The sequence below is a fragment of the Leptonychotes weddellii genome, chromosome 6 (assembly GCF_054177405.1).
Source record: "Leptonychotes weddellii isolate Sample4059 chromosome 6, ASM5417740v2, whole genome shotgun sequence".
Classification (NCBI taxonomy): Eukaryota; Metazoa; Chordata; class Mammalia; order Carnivora; family Phocidae; genus Leptonychotes; species Leptonychotes weddellii.
The window spans coordinates 138,296,314-138,309,841 of NC_138374.1; the positions used below are offsets into that span (position 1 = coordinate 138,296,314).

Below are 13,528 nucleotides of genomic sequence, written 5' to 3' on the forward strand. Positions count from 1 at the left end.
CTCAGCGGGATTCCCCTCTGTGTGTGGGAGCCTCTTGGGGGTCTTGGGCTGCAGGGTCCTTTTCAGGATCTCATTCGGAAGGGCTCTCAGTGGTGCTTCTCAGACTGAACTCCTGGCCAGGGCTCCCTCTCGGGCCTCTAGGATGCAGAGCCTACCGGGGCGGTGGGCTCCCGGTGCCCAGAGGGGGTCTGTCCGGGAGGCGCCTTCCCGCCTCCCCCCTGCAGAGGGGCGCGCGTGGGCCGGGTCGGGCGGGGGGACCCGGGCACCCCGCCCGGATGCTGGGGGGCGGGAGGCGGGCGAGAGGCGGGCCTGGGCGGTCTCCTCCCTCCGGCATCAAGGCAGAAGCTGGACACCTCCGGGCTGGGCTGGGGCTCCGCTCCCTCCTGCCCTCCGGCCCCTGCGCCCACCTCCCCCTGCCGCGGTGAGTCCCGTGCCCCCACCCTGGGGCCGGGCGCCTTCCCGCCCCTCGCCCCCACCACCCCCGCCCCGGGGCTCCCGGGCGTCTCCCCGAGCCAGCTCGGACTGGGGTTCGGGAGGCTTTGGGGGGCCGGCCGCTGTCCTCGTGGAGGGGAGTGGCGGGAAGGGGCTGGAGGAGTGGGCTGGGCCCTGTGCCCGCTGCCCCTGCGGGGCGGGGTCCCTGCGGCCTGATCGCAGGCTGACCGCAGCCGGCGGTTTGCCTGACCCCGGGCTTGTCTGCTGGGAAGAGCGGGCGGGAGCGTGTGGGCGGGCGGGGTCGCTGCACAAACAGGCTTTGGAGACCAGCAGCCTCAGGACCCCTTGGGACCGGGTGAGCCTCCAAGAAAGGGCCCTTGGGACTGAAGGCCACAGAGGGGCCGCTCCAAAGTGCCTCCTCTCAGAGGGGTCTCCAGACCGAAGGGCCACCACCGAGGGGTCCCTACGGCACTGACACTTGGAAAGGACCACCAGGCTCAGACCTAGAGAGGATGGTGTTTCTGGAAGCAAACACCCCTTCCCCCACCTACGCTGAGCTGTCGTTTCCTGGTCCCTGCCCCAGGCTCCATCCCTGTCCCCTCTCTCCTGGCCCATAATGCTTCTTCCAGGCAGGGGCCTGAGGCGGCAATGCCAGGGCAGGGCACTCTGGTCTATTCTAACTCTCCCTTTCTCTCCCTCCCCGTCCTACAGAGTCCTGATGGCAGCAGAGCCACTGACTGAGCTGGAGGCGGCCATTGAGACAGTGGTCAGCACCTTCTTCACCTTTGCAGGGCAGGGGGGCCGGAAGGGTAGCCTCAGCATCGATGAGTTTAGGGAACTGGCCGCTCAGCAGTTGCCTCACTTGCTCAAGGTAAGTGGGGGTCTCTGGGCCTGAGATTTTGGAAGACAGTGGCTGCGGGACACTGTGGATGTGAGGTGATGTTTCCGGGCACAATAATGTGACCCCGGGTGTGGGGTGGACAAGGGTGTGGGTGACTGTGTGTGTAGCTTGGCCACACTGTGTTGTTGAGAGTGCAAGTGTGTTACTGGACTTTGTACTCCCCTCAGACAGAGCTGTTGGGTCTTATGTCTGCTCTCTGGTCTTACCTCTCCACTACAGGAGTGGGCCCAAAGGTGGCTTCCAGGAGAGTCGTAGACCATCAGTGCTAGAAGGAGGGCGAGAGAAAACACAGACCAAACTGCTCACTTCACATGTATAGAAACTGAGGCCCAGCTGTAGAAAGGGGTTTGTCAAAAAGAAAATCATAGCCCAGTTCATGGAGTGACAGAACCTCAGGGTAGGAGGGACCTGTAAGTAATCTTTGACTACTTCTCACCCCCTCTGGGAATCCCCTCAATAACGTACCGGATAAGGTCATTCCTTCTCTCCTACTTGCTGGACAGAGTAGGAGTTTAGATTTCATCCACTCCGAGTTGCCTAATCATAGCAGGCTGTTAAGTTTCTTTTATACCCTTTCTGAGAATTCACAGGCACGTGAAAGTGTGTGGATATGGATTTAAAAATAAACAAACAAACAACAAACACATCTTGGAAACTCAGTCTATCATATGCAAAATCCCGTACATCCCTAGACTTCTCAGACTTTTCCCTTCCTCTTCTCTCAGGAGACTTGAGACTCCACCTGAGGTTCAACATTCCCTGTAGCCTTGCCACATAGTGACTGGTTTTTCCTCCAAATCCAACTCCCTCCGGGCCTGGAAATGCAAGAAGTGACCTCTTAGCTTTTTGTCACTGCTTCCAGATCTTAGTTTCTTCTTCTTCCTACTATGCAAAGCTCCTTGGAACCTGCCCCCTTCAGCTTCTGCCTTACTGTTTCTCATCACTGCTTTTGTCGGAGTCCTCAGTCAGCACACAGAAAATTCATCCAACACCTGGGCCTTTCAACTTCTTCAACTCCTTGCTTCCAAAGATTCTGTCCTGCTTCTGATCAGCCTACTCCTTTGTTCTTGCTTCAGATCTTGTCATTAGCAAAATAATGTACCACCTCCAGAATCTCAATTTCAAGCCTCCTTTTCCCTGGGTACCACCTCCTGCCATTCCAGTTCTGTTCCTCCCACTCTAGCATTTCCTCGACTCCATGGGGACCGTCATTCTCCTGACCCTGTCATATTTTCTTTCCCATGTCAGCCCCTCGTGTCAGTTCTCTTCTCACTCAGCTGGGTTCTAAGGCTCAGCAACACAATCAGTCCCTCAGCTCCCTTGGTTCTGTTTCTCCCTGTGCTGGTTGACAGAATCTCAACTCAGGTTAAGTCCAATATTTCACCTCCATTAACTTGAGGGTTAAATCTACCATTCTTTCTCAGATCCAAAATAAAGCAAAAATTTCCGTTCTCAAAGGAAAAACAACAACAACCCAATCAGTTGTCTACGAACCATTCTGCCTCTGCACTTGGGTAGCTGAATCTGGCTGCAGGAAAAGGTGCTGCATGTTGACTTGTCCCACTTTATAATTTTTGTTATTATTATTTTTTCATTGAAGTATAGTTGATACACAGTGTTGACTTGTCTCTCTTTAATTCTGGAACCACAAACTCCAAGGGGGCCCTTGGCACAGCCTGCCAGTTCTGCTCCATTTCCCAATTTGGTTCATTTACCACCTCTTTCAGATGACAATGTCACAACTTTTCCTCTCCTCAAACCCCAGTCCCTCTTTCCACATTCTCCCTCTCACTGAGAATTTTCTAGAGAAACTTAAGAGCAATCAGGAAACTCCTGTGTACTGTCTCCCCAAATCTAAGCAGAGCAGCATTTACGGGGCCTGCCTGTTACCTGAAGCCTCTGTCTCTGCCCAAGGCAACCCTCCTCTGCTGCCCGACTCCATTCTTTCTCACCACTTAAAATCTGGACTCTTTCAGTCCCTCCTCCTCTCTCTGGCATCATCAGTTTTCCCTCTCCACTGGATTGTTCTGATTGGTTTCCCAATATTCTGTAATATCTCCCATCTTAAAAAAAGGAAAGCAAAACAAAACAAAACCCAAAACAACCCTCTCTCTTGGCTCTGTAAGTCCCTCCTGCTATGTCTTATATCTCCGCTCCCCTTTATAGCAAAACTCAAACGCAGCAAAGTTACTTATACTTATTTGCTCTCCTGGTCCAAAATGCTTACTCCTTAGGTATTGGCTAGTCTTACTCTCACTGAACTCAGATTTCTGCTCAAATGGCAAATCCTCAGCATTGCCTTCCTTCACCTAAGAATGCAAAGATCACCTTCCTTGTCCTCTATTCCTTTACCTCCTTTATTTTCTTTCACAACACACCCATCACAACCTGACTTCCGTACACACTTACATGTTACCAAGAATGTAAGTCCTATGAAGGAAAGGAATATGCTCACTGTTTTATCTCCAACACTTAGAGCAGATATCAAGTGAGTGAAATTAAAAAAAAAAAAAAATTTAAAAAGAGAGTAAGAATTGTTGAGTAAATGAATAAATGCATCTTAACTACTGTTCTACAAATACCTTTTTAAAAATGGAACCATGGGGCGCCTGGGTGGCTCAGTCGTTAAGCGTCTGCCTTCGGCTCAGGTCATGATCCCAGGGTCCTGGGATCTGCCTGCTAAGGGCTCCCTGCTCCGCGGGAAGCCTGCTTCTCCCTCTCCCACTCCCCCTGCTTGTGCTCCTGCTCTCGCTACCTTTTTCTCTCTGTTAAATAAATAAATAAATAAAATCTTTAAAAAAAAATAAAGTTGGGGCTCCTGGGTGGCTCAGTCGGTTAAGCGTCTGCCTTCGGCTCAGGTCATGATCCCGGGGTCCTGGGATCTGCCTGCTAAGGGCTCCCTGCTCCGCGGGAAGCCTGCTTCTCCCTCTCCCCTGCCTGCCACTCCCCCTGCTTAGGTGCGTGTGCGCATTCTCTCTCTCTCTGTCAAATAAATAAATAAAATCTTTAAAAAAGTGGATACTTTCCTGTTTTAAGAAAATGATGCACTATACATATGGTATATAGGTTAACACAAATTTATGTAGCTAAGTTTCTATTGATGGATATTTCTGATACCCATTTTCTTTCTTTTGCAAACATTCTTGTTTACATTTCTTTACATACTTGAGGAAAATATTTAGGGTAAATGTGTGGCAGTAGAAATATTAGGTCAAAAGCATGTTTGTTTTTCATTTTCATGGATATTGCCTCCCAAGCAAGGTTTCAAGGCCAACAGTGCATACAAATGCCTATTTCCCTGCGTCCTTGCCCAAATCGGGTCTTATCAGACTTGGTTTTTGCTAATCTAATATGTGAAACTGATCCCTTGCTCTGATTTACACTTCTTGAATTCTGATTGAAATGGAAAATTAAAAAGTTTTTTTGAGGGGCTCCTGGGTGGCTCAGTCATTGAGCGTCTGCCTTCAGCTCAGGTCGTGATCCCGGGGTCCTGGGATCGAGCCCCACATCGGGCTCCCTGCTCGGTGGGAGGCCTGCTTCTCCCTCTCCCACTCCCCCTGCTTGTGTTCCCTCTCTCACTGTGTCTCTCTCTGTCAAATAAATAAATAAAATCTTAAAAAAAAAAGTTTTTTTGATGGACATGGATAATCCTCTGTGAATTGCTTGCCTATTTCTTTTATTTAAGAGATTTTCTTTTTCATATTGATTTATTATAGCTCTTTATAGAATAAAGAAATATGCCTTTTGTCTATTGTATGTGTTGCAAACATTTTCTCCTAACTTGTCCTTTGTCCTTTGACTTTATTTTTGGTAGTTTTTGCCATACAGAATATAAAAAATTTTTCTGTAGTCAAATCTATCAAACTTCTAGTGAATGGCTTCTGTGTTTTTTTTTTTTTTAATGTTTTATTTATTTATTCATGAGAGTCAGAGAGAGAGAGAGAGAGAGAGAGAGGCAGAGGCAGAGGGAGAAGCAGGCTCCCCGCCTAGCAGGGAGCCCGAGGCGGGGCTCGATCCCAGGACCCTGGGATCATGACCTGAGCCAAAGGCAGACGCTTAACCATCTGAGCCACCCAGGCGCCCAATGGCTTCTGTGTTTTATGCCAAGTTTGGAAAGGTCTTTCTCAGTTTAATATATTAAAAAAAAAACAACAACAATTTATTTTATTATTAAAATTTTCCTGCTGAAATACCACTTTTATTATTTATTCAATTTCCATATGTATTTTGGGTCTCTTTATTGGGTTTCATTAATCTTTATTATTTATTAACAATTTTGTTTGATTATTGTAGTTTTAATATGCCTTAATTACCTGTAGGGTTGGTTTTCTTTCATTATTCTTATTTTTCAGAATTTTGTGGTGGATCCCACAGTTTGTTTTTCAAGAAGAATTTTAGAAACATTTAATCATGTTAAAAAGAATCCTATAGAGGGACGCCTGGATGGCTCAGTCAGAAGAGTGTGTGACTCTTGAACTCGGGGTTGTGAGTTTGAGCCCCATGTTGGGTGTAGAGGTTACTAAAAAAGAGTAAAAATAAAATAAAACTTAAAAAAAAAGAATCCTGTAGATACTTAATTAGGATCATATAAAATTATATTTCAGGGAAAATTGACATCTTTACACTATTGAGTCTTTCAAAAAAAGGGTACATTTTTCTATTCATGTTTTCTCATATTCTTCAGTTCATTTTTCTTCACAAAAGCTTAATTGATTTCTTAATTTATGACTAAGTGCTTTATTTCATTTGTTACTATTTTAAAAAAATATTTTATTTATTCATTTTACAGAGATAGAGATAGAGAGAGAGAGAGAGAGAGCGCATGCGTGAACGCACAAGCAGGGCGAGTGGGAGAGGGAGAGGGAGAAGCAGGCTCTCTGCTGAGCAGGGAGCCCAGTGCGGGGCTCCATCCCAGGAGCCTTAGATCATGACCTGAGCCAAGGCACATGCTTACGTGACTGAGCCACCCAGGTGCCCCCATTTGTTACTCTTTTAAACAGGATCTTTCGTATACTTTCTGACTGGGGGGAAGAAATACAGAGTAGTGGATAAGAGCATTAAGCTTTGAGTCAGAAAATCTAGGTTCAAATGCGGATTCTAGCTTGTCTTCCCTGGTCACCCACTCCTTCTGAGCCTTAATTTCTTTTTTTTTTTTAATATTTTATTTTATTTATTTGATAGAGAGAGACACAGCGAGAGAGAATACAAGCAGGGGGAGTGGGAGAGGGAGAAGCAGGCCTCCCACTGAGCAGGGAGCCCGATGCGGGACTCAATCCCAGGACCCTGGGAGCATGACCTGAGCCGAAGGCAGATGCCTAACGACTGAGCCACCCAGCCGCCCCTGAGCCTTAATTTCTTATCTGTGAAATAGACTTATAATAATACCTTCCTTGTTGGATTGCATTTATTCAATCAATATTTATTGAGCACCTACTATGTCCTGTCCTGACACTGTCCTAGGCTTTGGGTTACAGTGACGAACAGGCATCTGCTACGTGCCAGACATTCTCCCTTGCACTGGGATTACAGTGGTGAACAAGGTGGACAAGGTCCCCGTCATTCCAGCAGATTATGAAGTTAGATGGAGTAAGGCATGTCCTGTGTTTAGCATAAGCCTTGGAACAGTCAGCACTATTAAGTGCTTACAATTGTTGAAATGTTGGTCATTATCGCTCTTGGTTTTTCCTAGGTCTGCAATTATATAACTGCTGATATAATAAGAGGTGAATTTGCCTCTCCTTTCCTAATACTTATTATACCTTTTATTTCTTTCTCTTGATTAATTGTATGTCTTCCTCCCTCCCAATATAATGTTACACTGGGCATCTTTGCCTTCCACGGGCAGTTCTTATAGTGTTTTAAATTAAACATGATTGTGGGGGCACCTGGGGGGCTCAATCGATTAAGTGTCTGCCTTCGGCTCAGGTCATGATCCCAGGGTCTTGGATTCGAGCCCTGTGTCGGGATCCCTGCTCAGCGGGAGTCTGCTTCTCCCTCTGCCTCTCCCCCCACTTGTGCTTGCTGTCTCTCTCTCCCAAATAAATATTAAAAAAAAAAAAAAAAAGGCATGATTGTGGCTTTTACAAAGGTCTTGCTTAGCTTTCTATGAATTAGCTTTAGCTTTGTGCCCTCTGTGGATTTGGCATGTCTTCTCTGCCTTCGTGCAAATATTGATTCAAATACTGAGCATTAGGCTCTGCCTGTGGCACCCTTCTCTAGCTTGACATCAGTCCGTTGTTCAATAGGTTATGTTTTGGTTGTGATTGTGTATCTAGTAACAGATCCTTTGATCATGGGTCCAGTTTATATGTCCTTTGATTTCACAGTCCTGTCATGCGAGACTTTGTCAAGGACAAAATCAGATGCCCCATGTCTTTGCCATTCCTCTGATCAACCAGGCTAATAACCAAACTGGAAAAAATGGGACACGTTGGGGTTATGCGAATGAGCAGCTTAGGGCCGCGAATTTCTCTAGCTTTCTGTGGCCTGAGAAGGCTCTGAGCACCCAGAGTGGCCCGTGCCTACATGGCCCCCCGGGGTCCTGTGCTCTGCGGATGGCCAGAGTGGGCCCTTGGGCAAATCACAGGTGCAGTGGTGTGCTGGAGCTCACCACCTGTGGGCGAGAGCCCACTGTGCGCACCTCTTCCCAGCTCTGTGTTCAGTGACACCGTGTTTGTGGTTCACAGTCAGCCGTGGTGGGAGTGTTTACACACCGGCAGACACTGCACGTCGGGCCCCCTGCCTCCGGCTGTTACAGCCGTGGCAGCCCGGCTGGTCTGGAGAGGCGGTTAAGTGCCCGACCCCGTGGCAGCGCCGCCCGGGGGCTGCAGCCGGGCAGGTCCTCTATGGAGAGAGTGGAGATGAGCACTTTTGGCCTCTCCCTGTCTTGGGAACTCTCATTTCTAACCCCAGCCTTTCCTCTGGTGTCTCCTCAGGACGTGGGCTCCTTAGACGAGAAGATGAAGAGCTTGGATGTGAGTCAGGACTCCGAGCTCAAGTTTCACGAATACTGGAGACTGATAGGGGAGCTGGCCAAGGAGATCCGGAAGGAGAGGGCCCTGGAGATCCGGAAGGAGTAAAGCCCTGACCAGGACAGTGCTGGGCGGGGCCAGCCAGACAGAACCCCACGCCCTCCAAAAAAGCCTCTTCCTTGAAACATAAATGTTTCTTATTCCCACCCTACCCCTCTTTCTTCTCTTGAGAGTAAGCAGTGCATAAGTTCTGCCCTGAACCAAGAGTGGGTCCAAAAATTATGAGCTCTTGGGGCACCTGGGTGGCTCAGTTGGTTAAGTGTCTGCCTTTAGCTCAAGTCATGATCCCAGGGTCCTAGGATCGAGCGCTGTGTTAGCTTCCTGCTCTGCGGGGAGCCTGCTTCTCCCTCTCCCTCTGAAGCTCCCCCTGCTTGTGCTTTTTCTCTGTCAAATAAATAAATAAGTCTTAAAAGAAAATTATGAGCTCTTTAAGGACCAGGAATGTTAGTCATCTTTGGATTCGACAGCGTCTAGCACCAGGTCTTAGACGGGGTAGGTGCTCAATAAGTAAATGGTTGATGAATGAGTATATGAAAGGAAGGAACAGATCTCTGGGGCAGGTGTAATGAGTCCTGTTCTGCCAGGTGCCTCTGCAGCTCCCACTTTTCTTATTCCTGGGGTTTGTGTCATTGGATGGTAAGGATAGCAGTGAACTTGGGTTGAGGGCTTGCTGTGTACCAGGCACAGTACTAAACACTTTTCCTGTGTTAAGTTAGTTAATTCTCACAGCCCTTTGAGGTAGGTACTATTTTTTTCCACATTTTTATTTAAATTCTAGTTAGTTAACATATGGTGTGGTATTGACTTCAGTGATTCATCGCTTCCATGCACCACCCAGTGCTCATCACAACAGGTGCCCTCCTTACTGCCTGTCCCCCGTCTAGCCCATCCCCTGCCCACTGCCCTCCAGGGAGGTGCTATTTTTAGGTCCTATATTAGAGATGAGGAGACAGATTTTAGAGAGGCTGAGCTCACAAAGACAAGAATAGGTGGAACTGGGTTGATGTTCCATAGCCTCTGTGATGAACTAGGATCATCTCTGGATGGGCAGCTTGGGAACACTAGGCCCTCCTCTCCTTCCTCCCTGCATAGCAGGGGTGAGGCAGAAGAATGGACACAAGGATCTGGTATGAAGACTGTGGGATGGACGGTGGTGCCCTTCTCCCCATCCTTCTTGGCTTGAGGGGCGTATGGTTTGCATTGCTCGCCACCAGAGGGAGCAGAGGCAGGGCAGCCCAGTGGGTGAGGCCTTCCGTCGGCTGTCACTGCCAGGGTCTGGTGTCCATTACTCCAGAGGAACGTTTAGGTTGAGACAACCTCCCTACTACACACCAAAAAGGGTCCTAGATTGAGACCTTCCATCTAAGTGCCCTCAGACTGAGAGACCCCAGAAGGACCCCCAGGCTGGGACTCTGAGGGGTTATTTGGCTGAAGACATTCCAGAGGGGATCTCACAGGGGGCTTCCCCGCAGCGAGAGACTCTAGGAGGGCCCCCCAGACTGAGACTCCTCAGTGGGATCCAAGTTTGAGGCACTCTTGGAGAAACCCTCAGATTGAGCCCCTCAGGGGGGTCCCCAGATTGAGACCCTCTGAGGAACACAAGATGATGAGATACTCTTGGGAGGGCATTTTCATGGAGACACTTCTAGAAGTAGAGGGGAGCCCTAGAAGGAGACACAGGGACGGGCTGGGAGGGGCGTGGGAGACATGCTCCTGACCTCAGAGTTCAGGCTTTGGGCCCCACCCCATCCTTGCCTTGACCCACACTAACTCACCTGCCCTTCTCCCTTCCCCCTCCCCATCAGGTGAGGAGGTCCACTGGGGTCATTCCAGGCTTCCTGGGATGTCATCCTGGGCACTGGATTGGGGTGGGGGTGTTAGGGAAGGCATGGGTTTCTGAGGGAGGGAGAAGTAGGCAGCCCAACCTGTTTGGAGAGGTTGTTAACTGCCAGGTAACCCATCTGGGTCTCTCTCACTCATGTGCTTGCTGGCTGAGGGGAGCTGAAGGGGAGTCGGGACAACACTCAGTCGGGTCCCCTCTACCAGGCTGCCCTTCTGTGGCTCCTTCCCCACCTCTCAGCCATGGGGACTGCAGGTATGAGTGTCACCATCCAAACTGGCCCTGTTGGGAGGAGTATGAGTGCGTGTGTGTGACATGGCAAAGCACAGAGTGGTCCCTGGGGACCTCTCTCAATTCACATGTCCCTCATTCCCCCTGGACCACAAGCCCTGCCTTGATCAGCCTCTGATTCTCCTTCTCAAAGCCCCTCCACTTCCCTGCCCTACAATTCCTCCAGCATTCTCCTCCCGGGCTTCACCCTGCAGTGTTGCCAAGGCCCCACTCTTCCCTTCCCTTTCTCTTGCCTTGACTCTGCCTGCTGGTCTGGGGCCAGGGGCAATCCAGACCCAGCCCTCCATGGTCCCCTCCAGTGGCAGGGTGGGCGGGCTCTTGGAGCTCTGGCCAATGGAGGGTGGGGCCCACACAGCTGGCTCACAGCCCAGACCACAGTAATAGCAGGGGCGGCTTAGGGAGGAGGCCCAGCCCCCTGCCTTCCCTCCCTGCCCCCAGGTATAAGAGCTGAGCTCAGGTGAGCCAACTCCTAGCATCCTGTCCCAGCAGCTCCCAGCAGGTAAGGAGACACAGAGCTTTTCAACTAAATGGGCTGCCCCCTGTCCAGAGGGCAACACTTGGCTCTTCTACCCTGGCCTGCCAGGAGAAGGGCTGGGGGCCAGGTCCTAGAGGCTGGAGTGTGTGTGTGTGTGTGTGTGTGTGTGCGCATAGCAGAGGTGAGTGGTGGGAAGAAGTGGGAGGATTGATCTAGGGTGAGGCCCAAGGGATTCCCTCTGGATGGGTGGGCCTGGGGGCTGTGACCTTAGCTCCTGCCTGGATCCGTCGCAGGGACCGGGCCTCGTGTGGAGCTGGCCCCGACCTCCTGAGCGAGGCACAGAATATCTGGGGTACAGCCAGAGGGGATAGTTGAGAAAGAAATGCTGAGCCCTCCCCTCCCCTCGGTCTCCCTCCTCCAGGCAGATCATGAGCCATCGGCTCCCCTGCGGCCAGCTGTAGGACAACACAACTCTGACCAGGATAAGCACACTGGGCACCATGGGACAGTGTCGGTCAGCCAATGCTGAGGTGGGCCCATTCATGCCTGGCCTTTCTGTTCCCATGCTCCCCTCCTCCACCTTGAGGGTCTGCGTCCCTATTGACTTCTGCCCCCTTGCCTTGGCCTTGCCTTGTACCCTAGACCTTGCCTGGAAGACCCAAACTCCTCCCTGGTGTCTACACAGGGTGATGTGTCCACACAAGGAGCCCTCCTGGGAAGAGGTGTCCATGCCTCGTGCTAGAACCCATCCTGCGTGGGGGCTGCCAGTGACAGGGAGGAAGCCTTGCTTGGCTTGTGGCTCAGGGCAGAGGCCAGTGGGGGCAGGGGGCTAGATGCTGGGCTCTGGAGTGGGTGGGAGCGCCTGTGCCTTCCAGCTGTCTTCTGCCCCATTAGCCAGGGTGCTGTTAGGTGGGTGGGGCCTCACTGATGCTGCTGATGTCCCCTGCCCTCAGGATGCGCAGGAATTCAGCGACGTGGAGAGGGCCATTGAGACCCTCATCAAGAACTTCCACCAGTACTCTGTGGAGGGTGGGAAGGAGACGCTGACTGCCTCCGAACTACAGGACCTGGTCACCCAGCAGCTGCCCCACCTCATTCAGGTACTGAGTGGGCCCCAGCCCAGGCAGCGCCCCGACTTCCCCAGCAGGGTCTCCAAGACCCCACCCACTGTGCCCCGGCCCCGGGCACTAGCAGCCCCGGCCCTTCCCCTTGCCAGTGCCGGGCACAGGTCCTGCTTCCTGCCCCCGGGCAGGGTGGGGCAGGAAGGTTGGAGGTTCTGCCTTGCTGAGCTGTGGTGTCTTCCCTCCCCTCAGAGCAACTGTGGGCTGGAAGAGAAAATTGCCAACTTGGGCAGCTGTACCGATTCTAAACTGGAGTTTGGGAGTTTCTGGGAGCTGATTGGAGAAGCAGCCAGGAGTGTGAAGCTGGAGAGCCCTGTCCGGGGCAGCTGAGAACATTTTCCTGGAATTCTTGGGGGGGATGTTGGGGTCTAGAAATAAAAGTCCTCTCCACCTGCACCACACGATTCCCCCGTCTGCACCTGCCTCACCTCTGCAAGGTTCAAGTCCTCAGTGACCCTTCCCAGGGCTCTCTGTGCACTTCATCCCTGGGAGCGCCATGGAGCTAACGGGTCCAGGAGTCCCCACCAGAGGGAGGCTCGGGGTGGGTGGGGGCCAGGGATAGGTGTGGCGAGCTGCTGGAGGGATAGGGATGGTGAGAGGGCCAAGTAATTTGGTTGGGGGGGTGGGAGGGCAGAGAGGAGGTGGGCTACCGGAAATGACTGGAAGAAGGGGGCTGGGAATGGGGCTGGTTATTTGTTACTAAAAAGGGTCTCTGAGAACCTGCCCTTCCTAATCTCTTCCCCAACCCACACAGTAGCTGTCTGTCCAGTGCTACACCTTCCTGCCTCCAGCTCTGCCCCAGCCTTGTCCCAGCACTCTGTCCCTGGCCCAGGGCAGGGGACGAGAAAGAGAGGCGGAGGAGGGTGTTACTTTGGGAGAGGACCAGCTGGGTGCTTGGGCATTTAAAGAATGATGGTTGTTTTGTATCATTTGACTAATAAAAAAATGGAAAAAGAAAAGATGTTGTTTTGACTGGACACCCACCCCCCACCTCGGTCCACGGGTGGTTTGGGGTGAATGGCAGAGTCCTTGGTGGCCCGGGACACGTGGGGCTGCGGTGGTTGCAGTGGGAGTGAGTGGGGACTCACTTTTCCCCATGGATTTGGCTTGAGGATGGGTCCCAGGCCCCAAGCTGGGAGACCTGGTTCTCTCTGAAGGATAGGCTTCTCTTTGCCAAGGGCCTGGTCCTCTGACAGGAGAGAGGCCACGTGTGCTCACCTGGGGAAGCGCTTATGGACCCCGGTGTGCTGGACCTTGGCTGACTGGCAGCAAGGGAAAGGCAGGGCTGAGAAACAGGCCAAGCAGCCTGGGTTTGCGCCCAGCTCTGCCACCGATCATCTCTGGAGCTTTGGGCGTGCTCACAGAGAGTGTCAGTTTCCTCATCTGTAAAATGGGGTCTTCACATCTCTCACAGATTTGTTAAGAGGATAGTGGACA

General features: G+C 51.4%; 2 protein-coding genes across 3 annotated transcripts; both read left to right on the forward strand.

Moving 5' to 3' along the window:
- The first annotated feature begins 268 nt into the window (after positions 1–268).
- Positions 269–8,781, forward strand: S100A13 (S100 calcium binding protein A13). Its single transcript, XM_006748092.3, has 3 exons — positions 269–421; positions 1,144–1,303; positions 8,269–8,781. The coding sequence occupies exons 1-3, from the start codon at positions 276–278 to the stop codon at positions 8,410–8,412; spliced, it is 450 nt and encodes a 149-aa protein (XP_006748155.2). The 5' UTR covers positions 269–275; the 3' UTR covers positions 8,413–8,781.
- Positions 8,782–8,967: 186 nt separating this feature from the next.
- On the forward strand, positions 8,968–12,487 carry S100A14 (S100 calcium binding protein A14). Of its 2 annotated transcripts, XM_081825564.1 has the most exons (4): positions 8,968–10,994; positions 11,392–11,500; positions 11,924–12,070; positions 12,284–12,487. In XM_081825564.1, the coding sequence occupies exons 2-4, from the start codon at positions 11,471–11,473 to the stop codon at positions 12,419–12,421; spliced, it is 315 nt and encodes a 104-aa protein (XP_081681690.1). In that variant the 5' UTR covers positions 8,968–10,994; positions 11,392–11,470; the 3' UTR covers positions 12,422–12,487. The 2 variants fall into 2 exon arrangements, with proteins under 2 accessions (XP_081681690.1, XP_081681692.1); XM_081825566.1 differs by lacking the exon at positions 8,968–10,994 and having other exon boundaries at positions 11,014–11,500.
- The last annotated feature ends 1,041 nt before the right edge of the window (positions 12,488–13,528 follow it).